The sequence below is a fragment of the Erithacus rubecula genome (assembly GCF_903797595.1).
Source record: "Erithacus rubecula genome assembly, chromosome: 14".
NCBI lineage: Eukaryota > Metazoa > Chordata > Aves > Passeriformes > Muscicapidae > Erithacus > Erithacus rubecula.
In genome coordinates, this window is record NC_136666.1 from 7066022 (window position 1) to 7081136 (window position 15115).

At 39.4% G+C, this 15115-nt stretch overlaps 1 protein-coding gene across 3 annotated transcripts in view; it reads right to left on the minus strand.

The window, feature by feature from the left end:
* Window positions 1–15115, minus strand: part of MCTP2 (multiple C2 and transmembrane domain containing 2) — a 351696-nt gene that overhangs the window by 16443 nt on the left and 320138 nt on the right. For all 3 annotated transcript variants that reach the window (XM_079318155.1, XM_079318154.1, XM_079318156.1), the window contains 2 exons: window positions 5724–5846; window positions 2892–2933 (listed from right to left, as the gene is read on the minus strand). In XM_079318155.1, coding sequence (XP_079174281.1) covers window positions 2892–2933; window positions 5724–5846 — 165 coding nt within the window. The remainder of the gene's footprint in view (window positions 1–2891; window positions 2934–5723; window positions 5847–15115) is intronic.

Here is a 15115-nt window from a genome sequence, read left to right on the forward strand (position 1 = left end):
TCTACTCTTGAAACTCCACAGTCATGATCAGAAACAGAAAATAAAAAAAAACAAAAAACAACAAAATAAAATTACTAGAACTGGTAAACAATCAGACAAATTAAACTGAGCTGCATGCAGCTTGCCTATACCTTCTTACTGGCAGACCAAAGATGCCAGTGATGTAATTTTGAAATAATCCTTACTGAGCCTGACAGACCCCAGAGCTGACAGGACACAGCCTGAACTGTGTGTCCAAGATGGCACAAATCTGAGAGGGCATTTATTCATGGAAGAGCTCGTGCCAAAGGGACACAGCACTGCTATCTTTTACAGCCCTCCATGCTGGTATGTGGGGAGGGCAGAGCAGGAAAGGATGGGGGAGTCAGCAATTAAGCCCTGTCATTTAAGACAGATAGTCTAGGTGGAGGGAGTTAATCTGCTCTTGGGTTTTTGAACTAAGTGTCTGTGTATTTATAATTTGTAAACAGTTCATCTCTTCAAGGGTGTGTTACAATTCCCAGAAGCACGGTCTGTTATGTCTAACAGGCAGCAGAACCCAGAAGGGCTCTGTGTGTGACTATTTTGATACAGCAGGATGACAGGAAACAGAAACAGTGACCTCGTACACCACAACCCAACTAGCAGATTTCAACTTTGGGAGCTCTTGTATTAGGGAGGGGAAAAAAAAATACACAGACTTCTTTTTAAAGCAGAGTTGTCTGTTTAAATGTTGACATTGCCATGAGATAGTGTCATAAAATTACATTTTTCTTACACTCCCCAGAGAGCATTGGCCACCCTCAGACTTGGAAAAGTGACTTAGAATAACCTAATGTACTTAAAGATGCAAGTCATGGGAGTGCAAGCATGCCCCATCACTGCTGTACAGGGCACAGTAAAGAAATTAAAGCAATTCTGCACAGCACTGGACATGGGACAAATGTAGGGGCTGGCAATTGTCTCTCCTGGCAACTCTGTCATAATTCCATAGAGCCATAACAATTAGAATGAATTATGAGTTATGACAGTAATGTTGGGATGTGAAGTGTTATCTTCATGAGAAAGCCTTCTGGGGTGTCTGCTGGGAGAGGCTTTAGCCAGTGCTACCAGCTCTGTGTGCCAGAGTGGTGGAGTGTGTGTGAAATGCAGAGAGAGGCAGCTCCCATCACAAAATTGTAGGGCCAAACCATCAACAGCTCAGCACTGACTCTCAGGAGTTTCACCAAACCTGCACACTTAGTTAAAATAAACTAAGAAAGGGAATGACAGTGAAGCTGCTTGGGGGGAGGCAAAAATCACTAAATCCATATTGAAGTGACTCAGTTGTATTTGTAGAGAGAACCAAAGTCATTGGAGTTAAATGCAGGGTAAATGTAACCTAGAATATTTTAGCATTGCAGCAACTAATATATTGCACACCACAGGAAACAGATGATTTGATACCTGTTTAATACATTCTTACTTCTCTTTTCCCACCTCAGCACTTGCAAGGGAAAATCAGAAATATTAAAATAGAAAAAAGTAAATGGGATTGTTCCAGTGAATAAGTTACACCTTTAGGCATCACACAAATAATATTTACAGGTGTCTAGAACAAGGTACTCACTGAATAAAAATGACTGACTTTTACAAGTACATAGATGCTTTTGAAAAAGATGCAACTTTCATTTAGCAACTTCTGATGATTTTCAGATATTGGCCCATTCAGTTGACGAATTTTACAATGCAAAGAGTAAATTATAAATGAGAACATTTAAACAACTATTGTGTGTTGCAAGAAACCTGTAATTCAGCTGGATTGCCTAAACTTCACTTTATAACTTTGATGGATTTCTAGTTGCTCATTAAAATATAACCACAGCGGAAGAGCAAGTTAAATTTAAATAACTGTTCCCATCAATTAGTCTGCTGAGCTTCAATCCCAGGGTCTGTGACTGAGAAGAGTTAAGGTGCACTTGCTAGCTGAGTTATTGATTTACCTCTTAATGATCAACAATTTCACTGTAGCATTTTTAAAACATAGAATATTCAGGAAGAGTCTTATTAACTTAGTATGCAATTTGAAAGCTTCACATCCCCTCATGAACATTTTCTTCCTAACAGCTAATGTTCCTTTGCATGCTGTTGCTCGTTAAATAATTCCTCACCTTTTAGCTTTAAAGTATTTATAGATTATCAGATCCTCCTTCACTTACTTATGTTTTTTCAAGCTGTATACATTAAGTTCTCTTAATCTTTCTTCATATGTCATGCCCTCTAATCCTTTTATCATTTGTCACTGTGGTTTGATAAACTTGGAAAAAAATCCAATGAATTTTTCACAGTGAGAAGAATGAGTAAGTATGTTCCAATAAAATAAAAAACAGGCCTTGCCAATTCCAATTCTTTCCACATTTCAGCCGCTGAACTAAAACTTTTTTATTTTTTTTTTTCCCAGGCTCTGAAAGAACTGCTGAGAAAATTCTAACCAGCCCTCCACAAATCACACCAATTCTGGCCTACTGAAGTGGAAATGCCAAATCGTTTGGGGAAGGCCATTAGTAGGGAATGTCATCCAGCACTCTGAACAGCAGGGAGGGGGGATTGCACATGCTTGTGCCCACCTTTGCACCTCCTCCACCCACTCACACCCTGCAGGTGCACATTCACGAGTGTGTGCCACTGTAGGGTCGGGCACAGCCTGGGGCTGATCTCTGCCCACATCACTTGCTGCTCAGGTTTTGCACAGCACTGTGCCATGTTACACAAACCAACCCCTTCCTTCTTCCAAACCTGCCAAGCAGCAAACTGCTGACAACTGTTTTCCCAGCCAATACAGATAATAACTGAAGATTTATGGAGGGATTATTTGTTTGTGTTCTCCCACCTTCCCTCCTATTCTAGCCAACACAATCATGAGATATGCTTACCTTATCATCTTCATCCTCATCTTCATCCAAGCCCATAAGCTCCTGCAGAAGCAGATGTCCATATTACAAAACATAACTCTTATTTTTTAGTGACAGGCAATGTTCAAAAAGCTTATGATACTCCCACAACGTTTCACTATACAATTTTCTCCCATTGCTATTGAAAGTCATTAAAAAAACCCACCATTTTCTCCTTTCCAAAACCATGTTTTATATTCAAGGACCTTTCTTTTTTTTTTTTTTTTGTGGTATTCTGAACAGAGCAAGCAATACCCTATACAAATTTTAAGTCTAAATAAAGCATTAGTGGCTGTGTCCAGTAATCTGAAGGCAACAGGCTTTCAAACACATTGCCAACTTTTACTATCTGTAAACAGCTTTGTTCTCAGTCTTGCAAATGAACCAACTGGTATGTCAAGGCTGAGGACTCTATACTCAACTTGTTCCATCCCCACTGCCACAATGACTGCTCCCTCCCTTTAGGGCCATTACTGAAACATCAGACTTTAGAAAACACATTAGTATGAACATAATCAATCTCACATAGAATCACAGGCAGATTTCTATGCAGCATTATTTCCTCCTTTTAACTTCTGTGCTGACAGGTAGGACAGAAAACAAAAGACTTGGCAAAGGCTTGGAATTAGGAGCACTTGGCTTTCAATTCAGGTATTTAATAAACTGAGCCTTTAACGGGGTCCTCCAGTTTTTTTCTTGGTTATTTAATAGCTACATTTGAATCTGTGTACTACAAGTTTAAATACAGCAAACATGCAAAGAATGTGAAGAATCACAATAAAAAGATGGTTTGGATTTAGGGTTTCTTAGGGGGTTGGGTGTTTCTCTTTTGAGTTTTTTTAATTTCTTTTTTTCCTCTGAAAAGTAGTTGTATCTAGGATGTAAAAGGTACTGGGAGTTCAGATACCCATATTTATTCTTTGGCTCTCTAGAATACCCTGATCAGCTAAATTAACACTGATCATGGTTTAAATTTCTATAGAAGCTCCCCATCTGTAAATCATAAAACATTTTACCAATATTCCTGAATTTAGCCTCCTGGCAAGTGGATCAGGAGTACAAGGTTAATACTGTTATTCACATTTTATAGCACAGAAATCAGAGAGAATTTAAGGTTCACTTTTGCAAAGACTCTTGCTTGCATTCCTCTGTATACACAAAATGTGAGTGCTGGCACACAAAAACCAAAGGCAGTGAATATCCAGCCAAGGCCTGAAGAAGCAGAAAATAAATAAATGACTGTGTAAAAAGCATTGGCATTTTGAAGAAACCCTTTTCTCATCTGCAGGACAGATGTGACTCAGGCTAGCACCTGATTGTCTATTTTTGACCTACAGATGGTTAGAATCATAGACACACATAAAAAAGGAATCAGGTAATATTAAAGGCACTTTGACTACTTGTTCCATATGATCCCAATCCTGCAAAGCACTTTGGCAGACGTGTGATGTTGCTTATGCAAAATGCACCCCTGAATTTCATGGCATGGCATTGCTTACAGAATGTGTGACAGGAACAGAGCCAAATTCCTGATGGACCTTTCTTTAGTAGTACCACAATTTTTAGAAACAGCCTTTCTGCAGTCCACCTAAATGATGCTCTGCTTAATTTTTTTTGTTTTATGTGAGACTCTGCTCACCTGAACATGCAACAAACTCACCACAGGATGTGGGAAGGGGCTGGAAGGAACACTGTGTATTTTTTTTTTTTTTCTGGGTAAGTTATTATTGCTATTTTTTACTGCCTTTTGTATTAAAAACAAAAACATATGTTTGCCTGGGATTCTCCCACATGGGAAGTTCTGCTTTTCTTGATGAAATCAAGTAGTCATTGAGGACACACAGTATCTTTCTGCATTATTCTGGACTTGGCTGAAACTGGAGAAAGGCATTTCTTTTACCATGTTTTCAAATTAAGCATCCCCTGGTCTGGATAATGCAACTTCTCCTGTTTTCTAAGAATCTTTCCACTTGGGAGTGGATGGAAACTAAACCAGGAGCAAATTTTCACACTAAAAGTATTAAACCAGCTATTGACTTTTTAAATTCTAGGATATTATGCCTTTGTACAGTTATAAGTATTATTCATGATCACCAATGTCAATCATCTTTTAATCAAAAGTTAGAAGGAAGTGCTCCTTTAACTTCCATTTCATTACTGTATTTATTTCACTTTTAAAAACAAGGTATTATGGACATTCAAGAATTTACTCTCCTTTCTAGCTCCAGTTATCATTGTTAAAGACAGTGGTCAACATCAAACAATCATTTCACACCCCAACAGTAGCACTTTGTCACACCTGGTGATTATTTCTGTATTTAAACCTTTCTTTCTCCCAAGTTAAAACCAAAAGGCTAAACTTCTGGGGGAAAAAATTGCATTTTAAGAGCTGGGGGTGGGAAGGAAGAATAAAAGCTTCTTAAGACCTCAGATCACAGGACAAGGTTTAAAAGAACTACATTCTCTTTTGGATGCTATTGACTTTTCTGTGAAACATGAATCATTAGTGTGTTGTAAAGTGTAATGGCAGGAGGGGAATGGCTTTTAGGAACTTTCTTCTTTGCAAACCTTTCTTAATTCAACTTAAAAACGTTTGTAGTTATTTAATAAGTGAAACCCTCCTCCTACACACTCTCATCTTCTCCTACAACTCTGAAGGGTTTATTGCTTTAATTGAATAATGAAAACGGAGAGAATTGAGGTTTCTTTTCAGTAACTTTGAAACAGAAGTGCTGCTTAGCTACACAACCTTAATGCCATTAAAACTCAGGGGCAAATCAGGGCTGCCAGAAATGTGACTGCCACTCTACTTGCCTGGGCATCCTGGGCATTATTGACCTTCCCTGTGGTGACAAGGGAGAAGTTGTATGCAAAGAGCACCAGCAAGGCCAGGGGCACCATGTACAGCTCCACAGTCCAGACAGTAACCACAAACACCTGGGAGAAACAAGTGTTGAAAGAGAAAGACACGTAAGAAAGGCTGTCAGTCATTAATTATCACTGCACATTCATCCTTCAGTCTCTGCTAACCTCCTTCAGGTTATTATTATTTTAAATTATTATAAAGAAACCTCCTCCCTCTGTTCTGTGGGAGTTCATTAGGCTGCTTCTCCTCTCCTGTACCTGGGGAAGGAGAAGGTCATGAACACGAGGTCAGTCCAGAGGCTTTCTCCACTCCTTCCTGGGACCCTGAAAGCCTTTTGTCCTTACTGCTGGTGTACAACAGATGCACTTAGAGAGGCAAACCTGCTTCACTTCATCAAACACTATCTGCCAGGGGGGTCTTTCCCTGGCTAGGAAAGAGCATTTTCCTCTCGTGCTGGAGGAGCCACGGAGCTCCCTTGTCACTCCACAGGGGATGATCAGCAAATGCATCTTCACATTAAACCACCTGTGCTCACAGCAGCACAGAGGAAGGACTGTCACCTTGCAGGAGGCAAGGCCTTGGGTGGCACACAATGCATTATTTTGGAAAGGGTTCCAGGCAGCCTAGTTAGTCTCCACTCTTGTGCACAGTATATTCTGATGTCACTGGTTCTTTGGAGCCTCTTTTCCTAAAAAACAGTATAAGTGTGTGTTTGGACTGGTATCTGACAAAACCCACTAAAAGCACAACCAGAAGCCAAACTAACACAAAGAACACGATGGGGATCTAAAAAGCACACAGGATTTTTCCAAAGAACTGTATCAAGCAAAACTATCCTATCTTACAAGTACCAACAACACCTGAACAGACTGCAAACTTGAGAGGCTGGCAATGCAAAGTTAATAAACTAAATCCAGAACTGCCATAAAATGTATGTTGTGATCCCATTTCCTTTTCTACTCATACATAGTGTTTCCAGAACTCTCTAATGCTGGTAGCAACTTGAAGCTATTTTAAGCAATCTCCTTCAAAGACAAGGCACAAACACGTTTTTCTGATTTTTCTTTCGCCTAAAGAAGCTGGTTTGATCAGAAACTACAATCACATTTTAGAATAATACAGGTAAATGGAAATGAGCCAAATCCAGGAAAAGTATCTCAAATAACAACAAAGGGAAAACTGTATGGGTGATGAGGAAGCTAAATCTCCACCTTCCCTCATCCTTGGCCTGCCAAATACTACATATGAAGACAATGCTGGCAGTTGTAGAATGGGATATTTATGGCAATGTATTTTGTGTTATGGACCTGAAAGTGTAGCCACACTGTACCAAAGAAACACTCTCAATTGCATTCAGCAGTGTGAGAATTTACATCCCCCAAAAACAGCAGCTGTTTTAGCTTTTTAAACAAAAATACTTGTCTGACATCAGCCAAATGGCCAGTTAATACCTACCATGGGCCAAACATAAACCAAGAAACAATGCTTGTATCCATAACCTTGCCCAAACAGCACTTGCATTTTCTGGAGTGCACCTGATTTTATGTTAGCTGTTGCTATGCAAAGAATTACACTGTCATCCTGTTCCTGGCATTTGTTGGCCAGTAAAGCAATCTTTGAGATATATTCATTTACAAAATGGGCTGACATCCAGGAAATATATCCCCATGCTATTGATTTGCAGCACAGGAATGTGGAAGACTATTTGGTTTCGTTTTTTGGTTTTTTTATCCCTTTTTGATCCTGTTTTTCAACATACTAAAAAATTAGAAGTGATAATGATTCACACAGCCACATTTAGTATGTAAGCAAGGCAACAGAAACACATGAATCCAGGCCAAGAATTGGTACTTGATTTGTCTTATAGGAGTCTTGCATAACTTTAGCTAATAAAACCTTCAAAAATGTTGATATTCCCAACTAAAATATCTCCCATAAATGAAAAGTTCTAACCTGAACAAGTTCTTCTGAAGTTACTCCAACTCCCTTGGATATTCTTGTCTTTTAAGACAAAGTGAAGGTGCTAACAGCTTCTGTCCTACCCTAAATGTTCCTTCAAAGAATGAGGACCTGTTATTGTATATATCTCCACAGGTATCCTTCCAATGTACACATAGATTTAAAAAAAGGACATACATATAAACATATATCCAATCCTTACCTAAATTCCTTTCATAGAAATTCCTATTTCCAGGTATTAATTCAAAACATTTGCCTCAGCCCATGGGAGGGGGTTGCATTTGCACCACGTCCCTGGGGTACAAGCAAACTCAGCCTTCTCTGGATGCAGCAAAAAGATCCCACCAGCAGCCAGCCAGGCAAAGTCCTACAAGGAGTCAATGAAGCTCTTGAAGAACCTCTCTTCATTCACTCAATTGCAGGACTTGACCCAGTTTTAGTGCATCTGTCACCATCCTATGTGAACATCACCCTGCTCAGCTGCAAGTGCAACACAACCTTGCAAATCACAGGTCATTCAGGCAAGCTACGGAATCAAGACCTTGGTGATTTTAGATCTTACAGTACATTTTGTGTATTATTAAGTTTCAGACCTCAAATAAAGCTTCAAACTTAATTACAAAATCTCACTGTAGGCTCAATGGGTAGCTGGGGCATGCTGTTTCTTCCTTTCTAGTGCTGACTGGTTAATCAGCTGCTGAGTTATAACCCAGACAGTGAAGCTTTGATGGAGCTCCCACATCTCCTTAACAAGAGCTGCTTTGCTGCTATTGCCACAGTACAGGGAACTTTCATTACTGTGACACGACACAGACACAAGACAAATTGATTTAGCTATTCAGAAATTATTTAGCCTCGGAGGTATGGGAAATGATTGCTGTGAACATACAGTACATAATAAAAGTTCAGAGCGTGTTTATAGAGCGAATAGAAATATTTCTGTTGTTCCAACAGCCTTCTGAGTAGTTCTGCAGCATCAGTTTTCAAAGCAGAACCCAAGCAGGCCCATGTCCTATTTTATCAACTTTCAGGCAGCTCTCTGACACTGACCACAGCACCACCAGCCCTGTGTCACAGATACCCACTCCCCAAATGACAAGGTCTTCAATCATGGATGTTTTTACTCTCTCCTCAGTGATACTTTATCCCTGGGAGAAGGCCTTGAATTATGCTCCCTAAATTATTTTCTTATCAATATTTTTTTTTTTGCCAAAACTCAAGAATGCTTCAGTTGCTGATGTAAATAATTCCTAATGCAAGGAAGAGTATCTTCTTGATTTCTTGTCATCCTCAGTCTGTCTTTTGCCTATTACATAAACCAGCAAGGGAATCCATTAACAGGTTCAAATCACTTTCCCAGTACCACAGAAGTCAGGGACACAAACCATGGCCCTGTTTCAAATGATCCAGTTTCAACAAACCAATTAATTTTTCAATGTTTCTTGTTGTTATACCAAGTTGTCAGACAGAATCCATTACATAATTGATACTTTTTCTGCTGGGCTTCACACTGTGCACGGGAGAAGTTAAAAGCACAGCAGCCAATTTCTAAAGTAAGAGTTAAAGTAGCAGAAGCAAGTTTTCTTCAGTACTCCTTTTAATGCAATTTGGGAGTATAAAAGCCTATTATAGAAGTGAGCACTTTAATTCACAGCATTCTAAAACAATGATCAAAATAGAAACAGGAATGTGATAGACCTAGCTAGAGGGAAAGAAAAAAAAAGAGCTCTTGAAACTAATATTTAGACTAGAGCTCTACCTAAAAGACAACAGCAATATCACAGCCTTGGAGAAAGGACCACTTGATTTCAGCTGATTAATGTGTTGCTATTTCAAAGGGCCTAATAACTACAAGTTAAAGCTCTGGAGGTTTGGGAGCCGTTTCATCTGAAAATCATTGAAGAGGGGTCCAACTGTTCCTGTCAAGAAGCATGGAGTTTGAACAACCATGAGAGTGGCCCTTTTGACAGCAGTACAAAAGATGAGAGAAGGCAGTCTCAACTGAAAGTAAAAACAAACCCTTAGAAACACGTTTCAAATCTGGTTTTTCTGCTGCTCTGGTTCCAATTTAGCATCTGACTATTAAGACCAGATTTTAGACGGGTGTCTACTAAAATATGCCCATAAAACATTTGTCACCAGCAAACCCACAGCCATGGGATAGAACAGTTTTAAGAGGCTTAGGAACCTAGTGTAAGATAGGATTTTCTGCGTGATCTTGCTATACAGTAATTACAAATTTTTTTTTAAGGGTAAAATTAACAGGCCTTTTTTGACCTGCAAGTCTTTGTGGTTCAGTAAAGGTTGCTGTGTTGTGTGACAGAATAACTCTTGGACAACACCAGTGATGGGAGGAGAGTGATTCATTCTATCAGATGGAAGAAATAAAAGTGAAAGGAGATTAAACGCTTGTGAGGAACCTATAGTAAAAGTTATTTTTTCAGTCAGTGTAGGCTCCAAGGCTAATGAAATGCCTCATCAGCAGAGCTGTGAAAAATATTTTTTGAAACTCCAAGTTTCAAAACCCACAATTTAACTGAACTCCAAACTTCCAGCAGCTTCATCAAAAGTTTCCTTGCGATTTATAAACACATTCTGTGGAACCTGTGAAGGCAAGAGAAACACTTGGGCTGATAATGCTGCGAACGTCCAAGTTTGGTTTTGAACTAAACTAAACCAAACCAAATCAGAAAATTTTATTTGAGACAGACAGATGTGCTTCTCCTTATTTACAGGGGAGAGGAATTCTGTATTTTTAACTTATTTCTGGGATTCACAGTTTCAAGTTGCCATGTATGCACAAATGAACCCTACAAAAATAGATACATTTTTGAGAATAAATATTCAGGGACAAATTCTCTATTTTTGGGGGATTTCTAAGCTTTCAGTCCCTCTACTCCAGACAAAATACAGGATATTAGCCAATAACATAAGATACTGGCTCCCCAAAAGGGCACTCGAATCCCTGGGAGGCAATAAGCCTGTCAACAACAAATTATTTCTGACAGATACTTATTCCTGCCCTTAGACAGGGAGAGTACAAGAGTAGAGGAGAGAATGAACACACTCACAGGGAGCAGTACATTTGTGCTTATGTGCAAATATAGCTGTGCATATGGAGCCATCTCTTCCAGATATGGGCAATATGGATGCAGGAACACAGCAGTGCTGAGCTCCACTGACAAAAATCAGGGTGCCTGGTGAGGGCCCAGCCTGATGGGAGTGCAGGAATAAGGCTTGTGCTCTTGGGCTGGCTTTGCATGGAGTAGTGAGAGTATTAAAAAAAAAAGAAGCCATTAGAAAGAATAGCAATTATCTTAATACAGCCCCATCTCACAGCATGGGAAAAAAAGGTTGAGGAAACCATGCAGCGTGTATTTTACAATAAAGATCCTCTTCCAAAGATGCATTCCAGAGTCGTTGTGACTGCAACTCTCCTTCCCACACCCACCTGATGCTCCCTCACCTCCCTGTGTGCTCTTGTTGCGCTTCACAGCCACGACACTGGAGCTCAAGGAGGGTCAGTTCTGAGCAGAGTCACTCCCTCATTGCAATGCAGCAATAGAGAACATGGCAGGAAGAAAAATTATACTTAAATAAACCAGCACTGGCAGAAGAAACCTATTTACTTTAGATTCAATTTGTTTTTTGTGTCCCTGGCAGAAGAACGGGGAGCATCTCAACAGCGGCGCGAACGTGCGCTGTATTGAACGGCAACCACCAAAATCAAAAATGACCTGGAGGAATACATGGCTTTAAATATTTATGCCACATTACAAATTATCTCTGCATTGCTCCACACACCTGCGTACAACTTACTAATTTTTTAAGAGTGTACCACGAGGCTAAAAGCTCTTTGAAGCAAGTGTAAGCACAACCGGAATCCAAATGCAAAGACACAAAAAATCCACTTCAACATCCAAAAAAGCCAAACCAAAGAATCAAGCTGTGCCCCAAAAAGTCTGCCTAACATGTGACTGCACAGAACTGAGAAAGAGAAATAAAAGGATATGTTTGCACAGTTTGTTACCATGTGCATTAACCTAGTGGGTTGTTTCCTCAGGTAATGCTTTGGATAACAAACAGCAAGTCATGTTGGCCCAGCCTGGTTGTCTGCATAGGCTAAATGACACAAAGCCATGTCCTGCTGCCATATCCACATCCCAACTCTTATTTTCCCAACGGCATCTTGCTGAGTGAATGGTTCAGGATGAGCTCAAAGGGGAAAAAGGGGCCCCAACTTGTTGGGAGGTACCCAACTTGTGCTTGACAATTTGTATCGTGTGAGGATTCAACAAGAAAAAGGAGTAAAAGAATAAAGCCTGAGGAGGATGGGAACTCTGGTCAGCATGGTCACAATTTTACTAAATGTTCAAAAGCAAAAGAAAAAAGCCAACGCTCCCCACCCCCAACAAAAAAAAAAAAAAAAAAAAAAAAAAAGAAAAAGATGCAAAACCAACAAAAATAGTCCCAAAAACACGCAAAAACACTCATACTGTTTAAGTCAATATGTGTTAGGGCCTTTTTTGTCATTGCCTGATTTAGACTCTTCAGGGGGATCTCATTTTCTCTACTGCTGGTAGGAAGTAGAGACTCATTTGTGTTTTAAATGAAAGCTGTGATTCATGTGCAATCACAGGACTCTTAAGAAATAGTGCTTGAAGAAGAAGCATGTTCTGCAAAAGTCGCAAAGAAATCAGAAGAGCTGACAATATTGCAATCTGTTCTCCACCATCCTCTTGGGACACTGCCGTTGGAAACTCCATCAGGGAAGGTTGGGATGCTACACTCAAGACTGCAAACACTTACAAAATGTCCCCACTCTGAGCCTGAATTACTGTTGTCATTAACACGTTCAATGGATTTATTCCCTACTCATAACAATGCCTGGAATCAGAAAGAGAAAATAACAAAACAAAAACTGAGCTAATTAAAAAGCGACGGTTTCCTTTTATTCTGATTATGTTAGTTACATTAATGAGGTTACCCAGCCTAGAAAAGTGGAACCAAGATCCATGGATATATTCCTGCAGTGAGGATGTCAGGGAAGAGGCACTCAGTCTAAATTTATTTCACTGAACTTACCACTTGCAAAGTCTGTGTGTAAATTACGATTTCTATATTGCATTCCAGCTATTTGACAATTACCTGGCACAGTGGTCAGTGTGGATGACAATTTCCAACCAAAGGGGTGCATGACTGGGGGTGCCACCTTGTCCTCTAAACATGTGCATTCAACCCCCAAGGCCAATGCCCACGAGTCTAGTGGGTGTCCCTGTCCAATTTTCTTGTGGCTCCTGCTTTATCCCTAATCCCTAAGAGAGGTTAAAACAAAATCAGTTCCAACACGAGTTTTGGGATCTATATTTATGTACATACAACAATTTTAGAGTAAAAAATTTCAAATCCTTTTAGGCGGCAGACACTGAAGGAATAGCTGTTTGCCAACATGCTGACTGGTCTAATTTTTCCCTCATGCTTTTATCTAACGTATTTTACATTTCCTGTGCCAAGTAAAATACAGTTAAGACCCTCAAGCAATAAAGCTTAAAATCTGAAAAAAAAAAAATTACAACAGTATTCTGTTTGGGGGTAATCCTCAGGGGATGGGTCAGGGGAATCAATCTGCATGCTATTTCTAGGAGGGATAATATCACAGACCAAGGTGACTGGAAAAGATCCCAAAACAAAGAGGGAATGACATGCAAGAAAAAAAAAAATCTGTTGTTTTACATCGTAGATAAATTAAATGGTCATTTTTAATTCTAATGTTTTGGTTTGTTTATCATCAGGGTCATAGCTATGGAATTATTCTCATACACAAAGTTATAATCTATTTGCAGGAAAGACAGGCATTATGCAAGTTAAAAGCCTGATCTTATAGTAAATAATTCTTCCAAAAAGCATCAGAAAAAAAATATTTGTGCTATTTAAAAGAAGGCAAAAATGTAGGCAAATTTCATTTACTCTGGATAAGGTGAACACCTTAAAAGGGTCACAAAAAAAATTATCATTCGCTGAGCTGATAAATGTCCACTTATTTGGAGATATATTTATTAACATTTGGAGAAACACTAGCAGCAAGGGACAGATGGTGACGTAATTGTTCAGCAGCAGAAGGAGGGGTGGTGGAAATGCTCTTAAATTTGGGCTCTCAACTGGGTTCCAATTGGTAAAGAATGAGAATCTTAAATGATATGTTTAAACTACTTTAATGACTCCTCCTTCGTGTTCATAATGCAAATTAGAGCTGAATGAGTAAAAGGAAAAGGCTCTCAAATAAAGCAAACATGTTAAATTAAACTGTGTTCAGTGACGAGCACACATAAGGCTACTTCCCTGGCATCTCCAGCTCTGGCACAGGGGGAAAAAGAAAAAAAAATCAAAAAACAGGTTTCTAGAGAACCTGGCAGTAAACCCAGTCAAATGAGGAATAGATCATTGCAACACCATTGGTGCAAAATTGCCTGGTACCCTCTTTTCCAAAACCTCCAGTCCTAAGAAAACATTTCCAAACTGAAACAGAGCAAAGGAACAACAGCAATAAAAAAAATTAAAAATCCTGAACTAACAAACCAGTAAACCAAGACCACAAACCCAGAAATCTAAAAACACCTCTAAAGCACATATAAAGCAGTGAGATTATATCCTTTCAGGAAAAGAATCCAGATTATTTATTCACTGTCCTTAAGATGTAGCTGGGATTCCCCAGCACAGCCCCATGCCAGAGCCCAGAAAGTCTCTTCATCTGCTGGGATAGATTTCCCACAGTGAAGAGGAGAAATGCAGTTCATAACTGAACCCCCAGCCCTCCCCACACCTGACACACACCCAGGACACCAGGAACAGTGTGATTACACAACACTTAAACAATTCCAGCAGGTTCATCATCTGCAGTGTGACAAAATTGCTGCATTACAGAACAAATGCATGAAGCTGAGTGAGGCTCACTGTAATTATACCCTGGATATGTTACCATTGTAAGCTAACAGCAGTGACACACAAAAACACCCCCTGTATATTGACAGCATGACTATGTAATAGAGATTTTCCACTAGCAGACCTGTAGCATCTTGCTTTCCAAAACACAGAATAATCTTAAAAAAAAAAAAATAAAAAAAAAAAAAAAAAAAAAAAAAAAAAAAAAAAAAAAAAAAATTGCAAGGCTCCTGCAATTCCAGGCAGCTGTTCAGGTTAAACTAAAGCCAGAAGATTGTTTATTTTAATAAAGCTATTATATGTGCTACTCCAAATTAGGAATGGCAGGAGACTGGGGGATGCCTAAACCATCACCACCTGTTTGCCCTGAAAATCAATTAAAGTCACACTATCACAGCAATCCCTTCCTAGCTAATAAAAGTTATACAGCTTCAACATGCAG